At 52.0% G+C, this 16,613-nt stretch overlaps 7 protein-coding genes across 7 annotated transcripts; 3 read left to right on the forward strand and 4 right to left on the reverse strand.

Annotated features, from left to right (window-relative positions):
* Positions 1-216: 216 nt before the first annotated feature.
* On the reverse strand, positions 217-2,386 carry VFPPC_11072 (IQ calmodulin-binding domain-containing protein; the record flags this gene model as incomplete). Its single annotated transcript, XM_022428738.1, has 2 exons — positions 217-1,298; positions 1,471-2,386. The coding sequence occupies 2 exons, from the start codon at positions 2,384-2,386 to the stop codon at positions 217-219; spliced, it is 1,998 nt and encodes a 665-aa protein (XP_022284183.1).
* Positions 2,387-3,035: 649 nt separating this feature from the next.
* Positions 3,036-4,781, reverse strand: VFPPC_16360 (IQ calmodulin-binding domain-containing protein; the record flags this gene model as incomplete). Its single annotated transcript, XM_018294113.1, has 1 exon — positions 3,036-4,781. One exon carries the CDS (start codon positions 4,779-4,781, stop codon positions 3,036-3,038), a length of 1,746 nt encoding a protein of 581 aa, XP_018140194.1.
* Positions 4,782-5,360: 579 nt separating this feature from the next.
* On the reverse strand, positions 5,361-5,885 carry VFPPC_18067 (hypothetical protein; the record flags this gene model as incomplete). The annotated part of the gene is made up of 1 exon (XM_022429726.1): positions 5,361-5,885. The coding sequence occupies one exon, from the start codon at positions 5,883-5,885 to the stop codon at positions 5,361-5,363; it is 525 nt and encodes a 174-aa protein (XP_022285286.1).
* Positions 5,886-6,324: 439 nt separating this feature from the next.
* VFPPC_14870 (PX domain-containing protein) lies at positions 6,325-7,162 on the reverse strand (the record flags this gene model as incomplete). The annotated part of the gene is made up of 2 exons (XM_018292638.2): positions 6,325-6,687; positions 6,743-7,162. 2 exons carry the CDS (start codon positions 7,160-7,162, stop codon positions 6,325-6,327), a joined length of 783 nt encoding a protein of 260 aa, XP_018140193.2.
* A 655-nt stretch (positions 7,163-7,817) lies between these two features.
* Positions 7,818-8,159, forward strand: VFPPC_16359 (hypothetical protein; the record flags this gene model as incomplete). Its single annotated transcript, XM_018294112.1, has 1 exon — positions 7,818-8,159. The coding sequence occupies one exon, from the start codon at positions 7,818-7,820 to the stop codon at positions 8,157-8,159; it is 342 nt and encodes a 113-aa protein (XP_018140192.1).
* A 2,232-nt stretch (positions 8,160-10,391) lies between these two features.
* VFPPC_14869 (cdp-alcohol phosphatidyltransferase protein) lies at positions 10,392-11,069 on the forward strand (the record flags this gene model as incomplete). The annotated part of the gene is made up of 3 exons (XM_018292637.1): positions 10,392-10,497; positions 10,558-10,646; positions 10,695-11,069. The coding sequence occupies 3 exons, from the start codon at positions 10,392-10,394 to the stop codon at positions 11,067-11,069; spliced, it is 570 nt and encodes a 189-aa protein (XP_018140190.1).
* Positions 11,070-14,044: 2,975 nt separating this feature from the next.
* VFPPC_18068 (hypothetical protein) lies at positions 14,045-15,479 on the forward strand (the record flags this gene model as incomplete). The annotated part of the gene is made up of 2 exons (XM_022429727.1): positions 14,045-14,511; positions 14,567-15,479. 2 exons carry the CDS (start codon positions 14,045-14,047, stop codon positions 15,477-15,479), a joined length of 1,380 nt encoding a protein of 459 aa, XP_022285287.1.
* Between the last annotated feature and the right edge of the window lie 1,134 nt (positions 15,480-16,613).

A 16,613-nucleotide genomic window follows, 5' to 3' on the forward strand; every position in this document is an offset into this window, starting at 1 on the left:
TGACAACTTGTTCCAAGTCGATAATGCACAAACTCATCAATATACTACAATACAAGGCTCTACCAGTGTGATCCCTGAACAAGAGAAGACCAGAGCCTCAAACCCCAACGCCATGCAAAAGAATGAAAAGATGAGAACCACACGCCCGTCTCTATCTGATGTCGGGGTGATGTGGTGCGACGCGAGGAGACTGCCCTCGTGGAATGAAAAGGAACATCAAGGCCGGCTGTTGCGCTTGTCTCTTCGTTTCTTGCGCGCCCGGGATTTCAGTAACTCCTCATCGCGATAATCTTGCGGCAAGACGAAGTCAACCTCCTCCATGTCTGGAATCGGGTGGCCCCAAGCCAGCACCTTCCGGCCCGTGCGACGTGTTCGGTTGAGGGCGCTATCGCGCTCGTACTTCTTGCTGAAGAACGAAGTGAGCTCCTTTGGCGGCTCTGCTGCCTTTGGAGGTGTGGACCGTGGCGGCGCCTTCAACTTCCTAGCATTTGCAGCAGCCAACTGTGATCTTGCCAGAGCTTCTTGCCGAAGTTGCTTAGCAGGTGATGCATCGCTGGTATCGCTCTGTGAGGTCACGACCTCTTCGACGTCTTCTATGACTTCGTCTGCACCGTGGTCCATCTTGCTAGAGCCTTGGTCTTGGCCGTCTTCGCTCTCGTCCGCATCATCTTCTGAGGCTGAGTCCGCAATCTCTGTTTTGAGGGGCGTTTCTTGCTGATCCTCCTCTTGCGCCAGTGCGGCTTCTTGTTCTGCCTGTAATGCCTTTTCCTTCTCTAGTTTTCGCCGCTTCTCCTCCAGATTCCATGTTCGGAACTTTTCTAATATGCTTTGACAGCCCTTGATAAAGTATGTACGTGCAGGCTCAAAGGACTTCTTCTTGGTTTCAGTTACACCACTCACTCCCATTACTCTCAGCCAGTCGTGACCCTGGAGGCCCTCCAATAGCCGAATTATTTGGTCCTTTTCATGCTGAGCACGTCCTTTTTCTGTGTTGCGTATTGATCGCTCTAGTCGTTCGGCTCTCCTGTGCGAAGGCTCAAACAGACGATCTGGTAATGGATCATCGAGGTTCTTATTATTTTGCTGGGTTTCCAAGAATCGGAAATCGATTCTCTGTGAATCAAACACGTCGGTGTACAAAGAGTCACCATAACCGCGAACAGGAAACTCGGTGGTGCGGATTTGATGTTGTTGCTGCTGCTGTTGCGCTCGTGCAAGTGCACCCTTTGAGGCTTCTGTAATGACGCGTCGAGGATTGGAGTCAACCACCACAATTGGCGTTTCTAGGTTCAATAAATCTGCACGACAGGTCAATTCCACGCACATAATGCAAGAGACGAATAGCAAAACGTCAATGGTTCGGGAACGCCGCAGATACATGCGGGATTAGGTAAGAATAGAACGTACGTTGCTCTCTGGGATCATTTCCAATTACTTCGTCATAGTCGGGAAAATATGCGGACAAATCGCTCTTGAATCGAGTAGCCTCCTGCGAGCGCAGTTTACGCCCTTGTTCGCGGGTGGACATGGGCTGCGGCTGCAACCGATCAAGTTCGGCCTTGATACCATTGATAACTTTGGCCTGGTGTTTGGTGAGATTTTGGTCCAGTTCAAGTGGTGGTCTTGGCTTGGGGGTGGGTGCAGGCACAGGCACAGGCGGAGTTGAGACTGCATTGCCAGAATTCACAGCAGGAGGGACTGCAACTGGCGGTGCAATCACAGAAGTAGGAGTCGGCCTAGACGGCGGAGCAACTGTTGTAGTCGGGACAGGTTTGTGTATCGCGGTGTTGTTGTTTGTGATGGGCGCTGGAGGTGCAAGTGCAGCTGGAGGTGCTGGCACAGGCACAGGCACGGCTGTTGCAGGTCGCGGTATCGGCGGAGGCTGAACAACCGTCGCAGTCCGCACACCTTGGACAGGTGGTGGTTGGTGTCTGGCGAGGATTTCGACGGCGATGCGCGTCTTCTTGGGCTTCAAGGCATCGATATCGCGGTCGGCAGGTTCGAGGGTTCGTTTCTGACGACCGCCCCGGCCGACGCCGTCGCTCGAGGCAAACAGGCTGGCGGTTGGGTTGCCGGTACGCGTGAGGGGGTTGGTGAGGTGATGCGGATGCTGCTGCGGGTGCGGATGGGGATGGGGGTGATGATGATGGCCATGGTGCGGATGGTGAAGGCCCTCAGCTCGCCGGTTGGAGCGGGTGACGGAGGCCATTGGCGATGATGGCGAGGCCTGGCATTGTCTGTCGCCGTCTGCTGAGGAATCAGTCTCGATATCAACGACGCGTTGCTCGGTGTTCTCGATGGTGGTTCTGGTCTGTTCAATGTTTTCGATTTTTTCGTCGGAGGTGCCAGGATTTTCCGTGTTTGATGCACTGAGCTGGTGGTCCATCAGTGAGGGACGCGCTGAAGCCGCTAGCGACCACTTCCGTTTTAGTGGGTGTACCTGCCTGGGCTCAGTGCGTTGAGGGGAACAGCCCCTGAATTGGGCCTGTCAACGAGTTTCGAGGCACCGCGTTTGTGGAGGAATGTGGTGACTACCCTATACCTTTGTTCGCGCAATGATTTCATCTTTCCAACCGCGAGATGAATTATTTGTAATTTGTAATGAATTCGCGTCGTTGCAGTACTTTTATTCGGTATCTGACGTAAACATTGAATTGGATTATGAGTTTTGCTGGGGAAGTCGTCAAATTCCGCTTGCTCGACGACGAATCCCAGTGATTTCTCTGTGTGGTTCAGCCATTTAACAGTACAGCGTCTCGAGAGTGCTAGACTTCGTCCAAACGTTTGGTTGCCTGCCAACGCAATATAATCTAAAATATTGGAGCGTTCCCTTTACTAGTCAAATTACATAACGGTCCATCAAAGAAAATGACCACTAGGTCATTCAACCTGGCAAAACGGAACGCTCCGCTGATGCAGAGAGATAGTACAGGTTATTCTTTAATCTTGTCATTTCTCGGCTATCCTAATATGCTAGCACGCACCAGTCGACAAGCAAACCATCAACTATATCCGGGGTATTAATCCAACCTCAGCTACTTCGTATGCACCGGCAAACTCCTAATCTTACCAACCACCCTATCCCCCGTACTCATCCCCCTCTTCTCCCGCTCCTCCTCCTCCCTCTCCCTCTCCAGCACCCTCCTCTCCAGCGCCGCACTCTCACTCTTATCCCTCCTCTCCTCCTCCCGCCGCCTCACCTCCTCCGGCGCAAGCACCTTGTCCTTCCCGTGTATCAGCTTCCCCACAAACTCCTTCCCCTTCCTCCTCGTCTTGAGGTACGTCTCCAGCCCCACGAGGACGGTGTACGCCTTCGATATGCTCACGTGGCTCATGTCCACGCCCTCCTCCTTGAGGTTCTTTACAAAGGCGCGGAAGTTGCTCGCGGGGGGGCGGTAGTGTCCGCTCAGGGGGGACAGGGAGGATAAACGCCCGTTTTTGATCTTGATGAGACCGGCGGCGGAGATGCGGCCGCCTTGGAGGAAGGAGGAGTGCTGGAACGCGCCGGAGTCTTTGATGCCCACGTAGAGTCTGAAGGAGGTGTCTGCGACGAAGATCCATGTGTTTTTCTTGACGGACTTGCGGAGAAGTTGGTTGAAGATTGTGGAGGCGGAGATGTGGGTGATTTTTTTGAGGCCCTTGGTGTCGTCGAGGTTTGAGTCGGCGTATTTGGCGGCGCGGTCGGCTTCGCGCCTGGATTCGGCGGAGGAGTCTGAGTCGCTGTCGTCGTTGTCTTCTGGCGGTTGGGAGGAAGTAGGTGTGAATGCAGGCGTGGGATCGTCAATGGGCACAACGCCGTGGATGCTATCTCTAAACTGTTCGGTTGTGTCGATTCGCACCCCATTCTTCACCCAGCACAGACGGCCTTCGTCGTCGACTCGCACGAGATAGTACTGTCGTTCGTCCCGCGAAAGGTAGCGCACCTGCTCGCGTTCCAGTCTGTCCCTAGGACACGTATCCAGCTCGATGTTCTTACCCTCGCCGTAGTCCAGCCAGTAGAAGAAGTTCTCCTTGGTGTTGGACGCCTTCCACTCCTCGTGGTACATGCGTAAATTACTGCCATACCGATGCTTGGAGTCCACCATTTCCAAAAAGTACTGCAGGCCCATCATCCGCGCCGCCTGGCGTCTCTGCGTCGTCGCCTTGACACGTTTCTCCCTCGCTGCACTTCTCTCCTCTGACGTCATTCCCGCCAGCACATCATCGTCGTCTGAGTCCGAATCCGTGTCCGAATCATCGTGTCCTGCCCTGCGCGCCACCAAGCTTGCCTTTTTCCATTTTTGCCGTGCGCTCGCGGGTCGATAGTCAACCGGGTCCTCCAGCGCAAGAACCTCGTTGGTGTCGGTGTCAGCAACACCACGAGGCTTCGTGCTCTGACGAAACTGGGCTTCTCGAACGGCCGTGACCCATCGCGTGCTTGCGTTTAGACTGTAGCCCTCCAGTTCTCGCCTGGCGCGATAGCCTCGAAACGTCTTTTGTATGACCTTGGCGGCCTTGTCGCGCTCATGGCTGTGGCCTGGCCCCGTTGCAGTGGTATGGCTGTGTGCGCTGTCTGACACAGATGCAGATGCACCGGACGTGGAACGGTGACGCCACTCTTCTTTAGCTCGTCGTCGTGATTCAACTTCCTTCTCCTCCTGTACGTGAGCTATCTGCTCGAACTTGTCCTGGGACGGAAGAACCAGGGAATCCATGTATTCTTTGGTCTTGGGAGTGGACGGCCAGGTATCGAAGGAAACGGCACTGTCGGACGACGGCATGATCCTCTGGTCTAGACCCATGAATTTATTTATACGTTAGATGTTGGACCGAATCCTGCCGTATGCAGCATGGGCGCCCTCCCCGCCGTTGGAGGGGCGTCATTCAGCAGCAAGCTAGTTCGTGGCGCCAATGCAAAGGTTTCCCTCGAGGTGGGGAGCTCTTTTTCCGTTGCAATGGTTGGATCGTGGTAATAAATCTCGGATCGCGGCGTTGGTCGCGAGGATGGGCGAAGTCCCGATCGCTAGAGGCGTTGGTTAGCAGACTATCGTGGGTTTGAGTGACACCGGCTATTCGTCTGATCGTGAAGAATGCTGTAAAGGCGATGTCGATGCTCAAGCCGCCATGCCAACTTCTTCAAACAGTTAAGATACTAGATGCAGCTTCAAGAACTCTTATGTTGTCTTGTCTTCTCAAGATGGACCAGATCGGTGGGGCGACAAAGATCGATTTAATATAAATCATGCAAATCACTCCGCCATCAGTGCAAGGTACGCAACGCACGAATTGATAGGTGAAAAATCAGAAAGCACGGTAGGAATAATCGGCAAAGGATGACGAGTTCAAGAGCCTTGAGCAGTATACGTGGATCGCTGATCAGATCATCGGTACATAAGGCTGGATTCGCTGTCCGGCACCCGGATCCTTGGCGCGATTACGCAACTGACACAGCACAGATCAAATAGATTAGGCCGAAGCGCATGAGAAAGTCGTCGGGAATGTGATAAAAATAAAATTGTCGCCAAGACAGAAACAGCGTGGTCATTTATAAAATGGAGAGAAGGGGCTATGTTTTCGCTGCTCTCAACTGACACTGCATGGCTTTTCTTCGAGTCCCAAATGCTCGACACAAAACCCCAGCGAAGAACAATAGTCTCAGTGCCATTTATTGTTTGCTGCGAGCTGCTCGGCCCCCAGACACCAAAAAGGCTTGATTGCGGTCGCAAATTCCGCCTCAATCCAGTCTTACCACGCGCCTTGAAGCCCTGATCCTCGAAACAAACTCGGATACCGTCCGATGCTCCAGTGCATGACTGGTCCAGTCCCACAGCCCTCGTGCATATAGCTGGTCTATGGGGCGTGGCGGAGGCCCAAGACAGCGTCGCATCACGTCCAAAGTGAGGCATTCTTGGAGGCTGAGCATGCGCTACTGCCCGGGGCGAGCACTGACGCACAAAGGCTGAGATTGCATTGTAGATAATCTGCTAGGGATGGATATGCCAGCTGATATGGGCGAGTCTTTTGCAAGGCGTTGCTCTTGGCAATGGGGGTTTTTACGAGGTCGTGAAGGAGTATCAAGCGTGCACTAGATGGTAGACTGTTTATTACTGCGCGCCTTCTTGCGCCGCAATGAGAAATGAATAAGAACCAATAAGTCCAAGCCGTGTTTCCCTACACCGCAGGGAAAGAAACGGGATAAAAACAAGAAGAAAAGTATGCTGTCACTAGTAGACAGCTGTATGTCCATTGCCCAAAGTGGGCAGTTCAATAAATATCCCGCTAATTTGTACGTCGAATAACCCAGACAACTTCGTAATAATATGCCATTGCACCCATAGAATTCAGTCAGATGCCGTGGCGGATCAGGAAAAGAGAAATTCCTTCAGGACCGGCGACCCTGAAAACTCTGGATTTAATAATATGCAGCTTCTCATCGTTAGCGCCGGACACGAAGCAGTAAGAGCACATGGTATACAATACCAGTAAGCTCTTAAGCTGAAGCGGAAACCTGTGCAAGAATGAAACATACTTGAGAAAATATTGCAGGCCAGCCCGCCTCTTATCCAGAAACTTCGGTCGAAACTTGGAAATCACGCTCTTGGGCGGCAGTGGCGGGACTGCCCCTTCAAAAGTTGGAAACGATCTGACCAATTTGCCGCGGAAGTCGTCAAACTCTGAATATCTCTTCCGAATGTTCATGTAGCTTCCCTATAAATACAGTTAGTCGTCATGAAAGCCCTGCATTAACCATCCAAATACATACTGTCAACGTTTCCACGCGGACATTCCACACGACAAATGCGCCAATACTGGTCGCCCCTCCATTGACAATGGTGTAGTCGACAATCTCGACGCTCTTCGCCCAGCACGCATTGTTCCGATCGTCGTGCTCGCTCGTGTCGTTGTCTTGCAGGGTGATCGCACCGACTGGCAAGGACTCGGCGGAAATGTTGGATATGTTGCGCTGGTGGGTGCTCGCGTTCATCCAGTACGGCGGACTTGTGACAGAGCTGTTGGACAGTGTAGACGACACCATATCTTGGGGGACATCGTCGTCGTCGTTTGTATGATTGCTGCGGTCTGCCGTGTGGTTTGCATCTTCAATCACGCCTCGAGATGCGGTGTCGATGCCAGTGGCAGTGCTCCCGCTGACCGCTAGGTCCTGCTTTACCGCCGACGACATTCGGCCATGTGAGAGTCGTGGCTCATGCGTGTTTCGGTCGCTATCTCCCTTGCTGGCCTTGGTCGTGAAACAAAAGCCTAGGATCTCCTGGGAGGCGACGGTGGATTTGACTGAGGGCAGTCGGCGGTGGTTGCCGAGCTGTCGGATGGGTGGGGAAGATATTTGCTGTGCTGGTGGACTTTTGTAATCGCACTATTAATCGGCCCCGTGTTGAGCTGGATGGATTGGAATTCTTGGAAGCGGAAATGGATGTTTGTTTCTGATGCGCAAAGCTTCGCATTTCGAGTCTCACCTCAAAATGTAGCTCTATCCAGGTTTGGTCAAGATCAATGATGGGCGGGCTTCAGATGTGGGGCCGAGCGGCCGCCGTTCCATGTTTGGCAGACAGACATGGACTCAGGCTTTTGATGTCTCTCCATTTTCTGGTCTTGGTGGCATGGACTTTTTGCTCCTGAGTTTATGGTCCATTTGAGTTGTTAAGCTTGCTGTTGGATGCGGCGCCTGGGCACTTTGCAATTGTTTTGCCCTCATTTAAAATGTCCAATGTCAGATTGCTAATTTTTTTTGTGAATGAATTTACTCAGCAACGTCCAGTTTGAAGGACTCAATGCTGGGTCATTGAACGGTTTGGTCGACTTAGGGTGTGCCACCAGCGATGAAGAATGCTGCAGTTGTCACAGCAATTAAACCGATCTTGGTGCCACACATGGCTACAATGTCAGCTTTAACTCGTCGATCCCATCAAACTTCATTCCCTTTGCCTAGGCATGTGATATTCTATGCATTAAATGGCACAGCATTGACTATTGCCAACGGATATCACAGATGCATGCCAGAGCCTGCTATTTTATTGCCTCAAGGCTGTGCTTCAGCCTCCATCGTGGCAATATCTGTGCTTCCAGGTCAGGATATCATATCATTTCGACAGTGTTCCAGTCAGCAGCTGGCCAAACGGTTGACCTCCACCGCGGACACAGCCTCGTGCGGAGAGCAATAAAGACAACGAACAGAATGCAGAATATTTCGTCATCATCAAAAGCCACCTTACCGCCGACCACTCCTCTTCTCCATTTGATAGTTCGGAGCCATTTCACTCAGGTGTGGCCAAACGCCCCGATGGAGATATCAGCATCAACGGTGGCGTTGAAGCGGAGACGACATGTCCACCATGTGTTGGCATCGCAGAAAGACATGCCGGGGAAAAGCAATCAATGCATCAGTATTAAACTGCAGCACAGGCATGACAGCAGAAACACCTTCAGCGTCTGACGGCCGCTGTCTTATTCAATGATGATTCGCACAGAGATGAGTCTAGTATCATTGAAACTTTTCAGAGTCGTTTCGAGGCGCAGCCATCAAATGCAGACCAGGGCCGACGAACACCAATACCCTGACGAAGGAGACGAGCTCCCCCCCACGATGCAGCCAAAGGCTAGAAGTCGTGCAGAGTGCGTCGTTACTAATTTATGCAAAGGCTCTGAAATTGTCATCACACTTGATGGTGGCATTGCCGTGACGCAATCTTGTCATATGCAGCGGGGATGCAAAGGCGAAGTACGGAGGAGTGTCTGGTGTGTCGTAAATTCGTAACTCTTCAGTTCGAACGTGTTACCTGAGTGTCGACATGTCGCCGTCTCGTATATTGCTGCCTCGTGACAAGGAAAACCCTTCATCACAGAGTGATGGGAGTAATGGGAGTGACGACAAGTGCTGGGAATGCCTGCTCGTCTCGGTATTTGCCTCCACCTGGGCTTGCAATGCTGCATCAGATCTGGTGCTGTTGGTGCTAGTGATGCAAAGAATACGATGCAGTTCGAACGACGCCCCAGATCCAACCTGTCAGAAACTTGTGCAAGCCTCTTGGCCAGGGGCCACATGCAACAGGCCAGACCAGACCAGACTTTTTAGCACAAAACATTGAGCCAAGTCATGTCTGGTCTGGTCTGGTGTGTGCGACTGGAGCCTGTGCCTGTGCGGAAAACCTCGTACTTGACTCCTGTCTGCTAGCAGGCGGCCGTTTTGCCCCCACTCCTGATGCCACTCACTATCCCAGGAAAAGGAGCTCCATCACCAGTCCTATCAATTCGAGACACAACCAAAGTCACATTGCAGCTGGGAAAAGAGATGATGAGACGAGGGTAACCGCAACCAAAGCCAAGGAGTTTGCCCCCCTAAAAACAGTCGGGGACCCCAAGCTGACAGAGTGTCCAGAGAGCCATCGTCGGATCAAACAGAGACATCCGTCGCCTATTCCCACAAAGCAAATGCCAATACCAAATACTGAGCCATTTTGGGATGGACCTGAACCTGGACCTGGACTGGACCTGGATCTCGCGGGGACAAATGGCCACGGCGTTGTCATGGTAAATCAAATCGGGCATGGTGGACTTGACTGTGGTTGTGTGGCTCATGTAGCTGAGACCCTGAGCAAGGTATTTGGCTCATCACCCCAGACACACCACCACACACCACGTACGCCTTTGTGCTTGATTGTGGGTAACGTTGATGCGGCTTTGTCCACCGGAATGTTCCCATTGCTAACAACCGTTGGCTGATGATACCGTATACGGAGCACAAACGCAACGCTCGATGGCTTCAATGGCTCGAAATAAAAGAGGATACCTTGGGGCCTAGCTCAGAAAGCTTGGCTTTTTGGTCTCAAGTCTCTCGTTTTTTGCACATCTCCCCCAAAGCTAGAACACCCCGGCCGGGCATCCTCGTCCGTCCCCTGGTCAATCGGGCTGGTCCGTGGCACTCCTCACCGGAGGCTCGAATGTCCCAGACCAGACCACATATTACCCGGCTGAGCCGCCTACTTGGAGCTCCAGCTCCTGGTCCTGTGAATTTTGTCTTCTCCTCCTTTCTCTGTCATCTCCGTTCGCTTGAACCGTGCCGTGCTTTTTCGTTTTCCTCGAAAATCACATCCTGTCGTTGATTTCTTTTCGACTCTTTCGCTTTATTGACATTTGCTGTCGCTATTCGTGTTCCCCCTTTTGCCCGTCTGCATACATAGTATATTTTAATTGTAAGGAGTTTCTCCCCATGGACACTTGTCAGGACTGTCGATGTGCCGATGCGCTTTTTGGGGACATCTTTGGACCAACACGATATACCGGATTGGATTCATATTGCCCAGTTTTCCAATACGTTTAGACGAGTACTTATGCAAGTTTCTAGTTTGCCTTCTTCACTACGACCGACTCCGTACACCTCACTACTCATCGACAAGATGCTTTCTCTCCGGAATACCTTCCTGGCTGTTGCCGCCTGTGTCTCGACTGTCGTCAATGCCGACTACACAATTGACCCGGAAAGCGTGCCAATTACCACCAGAAGTGAGCAAAACACCCAAACTTTCAACGCTAGTCTGTCGTGATGCTAATATATTGCTATAGAGGCTTGGTGTCAGCAGGAGATGACTACATGTCCCCTTATTTGCCAGCAGGTCGAACCCAGAACCACTCTCGTCAACACCTGCGATCCTGTTCGTCTCCAACACCTCCAGTATAAAGCTTTTTCTAACAGTAACCAGGAATCCCTCACCTACGGCTGCCTCTGTGGCAATAACATGCAACCCAATGTTTCAGAGTACTCGCTCAGCTTGCCCTACTTCATCTGCACACAATGGGTTATCCAATGCAAGGACGCCTGCTCGACCGATGCCTGCAAGTCCGACTGCCAGCAGAAGCACCCATGCGGCGCGCAGAGTCCCTCCCCGCCTAACAAGACGAAGACTGCCACCACCAGCAGCAGCTCGACGAGCGCCCCGAACACGATCTATACGGACGGACCTGGAGGCTCCGGCAACAGTGGAAAGAAGGGGGCCGGCGTGGCTCTCGAGGTTGGACGTACCTACGGATTGGCCATTGTTCTGACTGGCCTGTTTGCCGGATTTGCTCTTTTGTAAAGGAGAAGAAGCATTCATGACATGGAGGTTGTGTGAGAGATGTCAAGCACTGTCCTGTTGGTGAAATTGCATACGGCTCGTCCTGGAAAGTTCTAGGCGGTCAGGGAGCTTATGGTGTTAATTGCTTCGCATCGCTATCATCTTGGCTGCAAGTGTTGGTTTTTGTTCCATTAGCTTAGCGAATACTGAGTGGGAATTTTGATTTGGCAAAATGGAGGATATTAATTTAATACTGGTTGGCGGACGTATTGGATTCGTTTGAGTATGTCACTTTCAATTTATGGAATATACAGCTTCTACGGCAGTTCCGACTTGCGGCTACTACTTGACCACTATTGACGTGAGGTCGGTTTGCTTATTAAGATGGATGGTGGGATTGAGTTTTGTGGTTCTGCGTGGATGGATCAGCACAATGACCCGGCTGGTGGCCACTTGGTTTCTTTCAAGGTTGACATGTTGCTCGGCAAGGGCCAGTCTCTTGTGGACTGCTCAAGTTCAAGTTCAGGCATGATACTGCACTGTTCTGTTCTGTGCCTGGTAGAGGGTAGTGTAGGTGTACGACGTGCATCTGCCGTGATGGAGACGGGAGACGAAGCGATTGGCCGGTGTAAATAACAACATTGCAGTCATGAAGTGCCTGCTGCTTGGGCGTGGCTGCTGGAAATTACTGTCATGCTGGCCGTCAATGAGAGATGTTGTGGGATTCACGTGCTGAAATCGTTTCGTTGAGAGGTCGCCCTGACTCACTGAGGAATCCAGACGGGCCTGAGAAGCCAGACGTCTCTGTTCCGACCCTGATTGCCGTGCTGTATCGGACTTGAGTCTGGTAGCTAATTTGGCATTGTAGAGTGACGAACGGCTTGAAGAGGAATGAAGATTGGAGTTGGGATGCCCGCAACACAGTGGTTCGGGCGAGGCTCCGACCATCAAATGCAAGGCCACGAGCTTGGTTTCTGCACGAGACCCCACAGGCAGATTGGAGTTCCCGAGGCTCAAATCGAGCACCAGATGGTTGAGGGGAACTTCACCGGGTTAGCAGATGTTCGCAAGGATACGCCAATTTAGGTGTTTTGGCGGGCAATCCAGCCAGGCACTTAACATCATGCAAACCACGGAGCAGAGGAACCAAGTGTCGCCGACCGCTCATCTCGAATCTTGCAGTTCAATCCTCCGGCTGGCGCAAGTCACAGGGGATCGAGGCCAATAATTGGTGGCTTGTGGTGGTTAGTGCGCTGGAGGCATGGAGTGATCGAGTGGGAATCCTCAACGCCATGCAGCTTGCTTTCTCAACGAAAAAAAAAAAGAGTGACCCTGTTGACCATTTGACCCGGTGGTGATCCAATCACGGCGCCTGTTGGATAATTAGTCGCAGCCAGGTTTTGCAAATGAGCACGCGCGAGCGGCACAGGATCAGGTAGCCTAGGCGGGAGAATGGCGGACAGGAGGCATTTGAATCAGTTTGAGCCGAACCACATGCTCATGCATAGATGGAACAAGCAGATGTTGACGATCTGCTAGTTACGTAGTAATTTGCACGAGAACTCAGAAGCTAGACCTGGCCCTGTTTGTTCTGGGTTCCTTGTCCCTTGTCCTGGTCTCCATTTCTCCTCATTCGAGTTCAAAGTTTAGCCAGTTGAGTCCTTTCCTTTCCAGTCTTTGATTCCCCGCCTCCTTGTCCGTCCCGTCTTGGTGCTCCGTTTGCACGTCGATTGGTCTTTGGCGAGGTGTTTCAACAAACACCTGCATCAAACCTGCATGCCCGGTCCAGTCACGTTCACTTTCTTGCCTCGACACTCGTCCTTGACACAGGAGAGGCAAGCCAGGGCTTGCGCAAAAGAGCCTTGAGGAACGAAACAAGAAGCCCTCCAATCACGCCCCGACAGCAACCAATTGCCTAGGGACCTGGGACTGTCTAATGGTCGAATGGGTTGTCGAGCGCAATCTATGCTTCTGAGAACCTGGGAATGAGAAGTTGTGTCATCGAGCTGTCGACGGCGCTTTTGTTGCGAGTGCAATCACATCCAATGGCGTCGATAGTGTGACATAAGCACGCGTTGGATTTCGGGACTCTTCGTCGGGCACGGACAGTCTCAAGTGGATTGTAGTTGACTGCAGGCAGAGCTCATTCCAAGCCGGGGTTTCAAACTGATCTGGACGTCCAGGCCAATGATCTCAGCTCGCGATGCCTGCTGAGCATCGAGATAACTGCTGATTGACAGCGCTTCGCATCACGTGGTTCGTCTACCAGACATCGGGATAGAGTCTGAGTTTCCTGGCCATTCTATCTGCGCCGTGTGATATACCAATCTAGTTAGATGACGTTATGTAGGCCATCGCAGGAGAGGCCTTGTGACAACCGGGTCCTCATTACTTCATCGCGTCTAGCGGAGGCGATCATGAGATGGTTTGCCTTGTGGGGTGCCAGCCGTTGACTTAAATTACTCTTCTACCACCACGGATAGATGCTGCCATCTAGACTTCCTGTCTTGCACGTTGCAGCGGCACCTCGGCTCTGCTCCATCAAGAATGTGACCGTCTCAAGCCGATGCCGTGGCTCCCTCGACATCATCTGGTTTCTTGTCACCGCTTCGTTGTCATTCGCACCCATCCCAGGACAAAGACACTATTGCATCCATTACAGCCACTCCTCACATATCACAGGTCACATATTCTAGTTTCCATGCCGACTCTACCGCCACATCCACTTAACTCACGATCCAGACCCCCTCTTTCTTCATCTACTTAAGACATGAACCCCCCCGGGACCACAGCCCAAGCTCTGCTCTGTCGAATCTCTCCCTCCCTCGTAAAATGGCCAACCGTAGCCTCCCTCATATTCACATCCATAAAGATTCCATACCACCGTCACCTCGCTCGCTTCCTGTTCTACTCCAATACGTCTACCGTCCCAGTACCTCCAATGGTCATCTAACATATTCCTGGTTATTATCCGACACATACCGCTCTCCCATGCCATGTCCACTCCGGCTCCTATCAGCAATGGCTCGACGAATCCTCGTAAGCCCCTCGACAGCCAGGCAAACACGGGCAGTGATATGTCCATGATGTTTTCCATCCAAACAGACTGCCCTTCCAGGTTTGCCTATCAACATCAACATCGCATCAAGGGGCTCAACGCAGAGACACTCGCGAGAGTCTTCCTGCCAGCCCCGTCCTGGATTCTGGCGCCGGAATATGCCCGCCTTAGATCCGACCCGGAAAACCCCTCCGCCTGCATCTTCTTCAGCCTCAATCTTTCCCTCTATAACCAACAAATCGTTCCCGCAGAATGGGCTGAGCAATGGTTCTTCGTGAGTGGACGCGTTCACCCGTACGCGCTGACCTGGGAAATTGAGCAACAAGATGGTCTGGAAGCGAACACTGGTGCCATCGCACCATACACCATCCCGGCCCTGATTGTCCGTGATCAGGGTTACCAACCGTGAGTACGCTCCGTACACCTGCCTTTGGCAGCCCTCCCCTAACTCGAGTCGAAGTATTCTCCCTCGTAGCTTGAACTCGGTGGACCACTTCCCCGCCATGCCGCCCGTTGTTGCGTTCACCGGCCCTGTTCTAGGTTCCGGCCACACACTGCTCCGAAACGAACATATTCTAGGACTCAACGACATCCAATTGAAATGCTGCGGCTTCGTCCAACTTTCTACGTTCATTGCCCCTGGAAACCCTGACAAGACGCCCTGGAAAGGCTTCCATCCATTCCAGGTCTTTGTCATTTTCCCCATCCACGCCAACCCTTGGGCATCTCTGTGCAAGAAGATGGTCGAGAAACAGGACACCCACTTCCAGTCTAACACTCTGTTCACCTGCACGGCCAAAATCGCCGGCCTGCTCGACCACAATATCATGTTGCACCCGCCGGGCTTTGACCGAGACTACGTTTTCATCGTAGTACCAGATACCTGGACCTTTCTGGACCGGGCAACATCCAAATCGGCTTCCGCAACCCTGTCACTTTCTATTCCACCAAAACAACCGTCCTCCGGCCCTATGGCCTTTGGCGATGCCAAAGCTATGTTTGCCTCACCACCAAAACCAACAATTTACCAATCTGCTCCTCTCCCGTCCACTCCTCCCAGATTAGCTTTGGTCGAACCAAGTACGCCACTAGCCAAGCGGAAAAACTCTGACTACGAAAAGACGCCTACGAAGACACGACGCCTGTCCCCAGCGTCGTCTGGCACCATTCCATCTTCTCAGACCAACGACCCCACTAGATCCCTCATGGCTTCGGCCTCCTCACAAGATGAACTTGTTGAATCGGAGACAGGCATTCCAATTACCTGTCGTCCAGATGCGCCCACATCCGATTCGATCACAGCTCTCCTTTCAGACTCGCCCCGACCGTATCGCAACCGTCATCCCCCAAAGAAATATCTGGAAGTTGAATAGGCACTCGATCGAAGAATGTGGTTATTTTACCAACCAATAGTCACTTCCCTATAGCAACAAATTGACTGAGATATCCGTTGTGTGTCTACCAATGGTAACCATCATTGTCTCCGAAGTACACAAAGACTCCTCGCCCACATTACCCATCCTTGGGCGTGCAGAACTTGTGAATCTTCCAACCTACCCTTTGATGCTCGCTCACATGGTAACCCACGGCCCGGCATCACCCACACTTCTTGATGCATCCCTCCTTTCCAGAATCCCTGCACAACATGATCTCCACGCAAGTACAAGAGCCTGCCCTTGGATTCTCTGACGAATTTCTGAGCCGTATCCCGATTTCACATTCCCCCAAATGCAAATTTGCATCTCCATTGGACGATATTCTTTTTCAATGGTTGCATCATGTTTCATAACCCCTCACTTCATCCGGCCCCTAAGAGGCTGCCAGGATGCCCTAGGCTGAACCCAGTATCCCACACACACATGAATGACCAAATTGACCCAACCCGAAATGCCATGGTCCATCCGCCGGAACTCGGGTCGCGATCTCATCTCAATCATACGAGATACCTGGACCCCCCATGGTGGGTCGAGATTGCATGCCGTGTTAGCCTCTCCCCTTCGGTCTCTGAACCCCGCCAAGCAATCATCATCACAACCCTGGCCAGATTCCCGTCGCCGTCCTAGTATATTAACCCCGAAGTGCCGCGCTGCCAATTCCAGTAATCGAAGAATAAGTTTACGGCCCTTCCTATCCCCATTCCGAAAGAAACATGGTACACGGTATAATACTCGTTTATTCTGCCATCTCTAATCCTCGAACGAATGTGCCTTAACCTAGGCGCATTTCTCAATACTTCGCCCTTAACGTGCTGAAAAATGATTGACGAACGGTTCTGATATTCCTTTAACTTGTTCTGAGGTGCGGAATCCCATCCCGCAGATGTTTATAACTACACAGGTGGATTACTAACACATATGTTTCCATTTTGCCTCTCAAAGACCACGCCGTATTTGCGACACAATGCCTTAATTTCCTTTGTCTTGTATTTGACAAACTCAGCAACCATAGGCATAGGCATCGGTACTTGCAACAAAAGGGCTGATGACATCAACTTCATGTTCTCGAAT

Source organism: Pochonia chlamydosporia, chromosome 6, assembly GCF_001653235.2.
Source record: "Pochonia chlamydosporia 170 chromosome 6, whole genome shotgun sequence".
Lineage (NCBI taxonomy): Eukaryota > Fungi > Ascomycota > Sordariomycetes > Hypocreales > Clavicipitaceae > Pochonia > Pochonia chlamydosporia.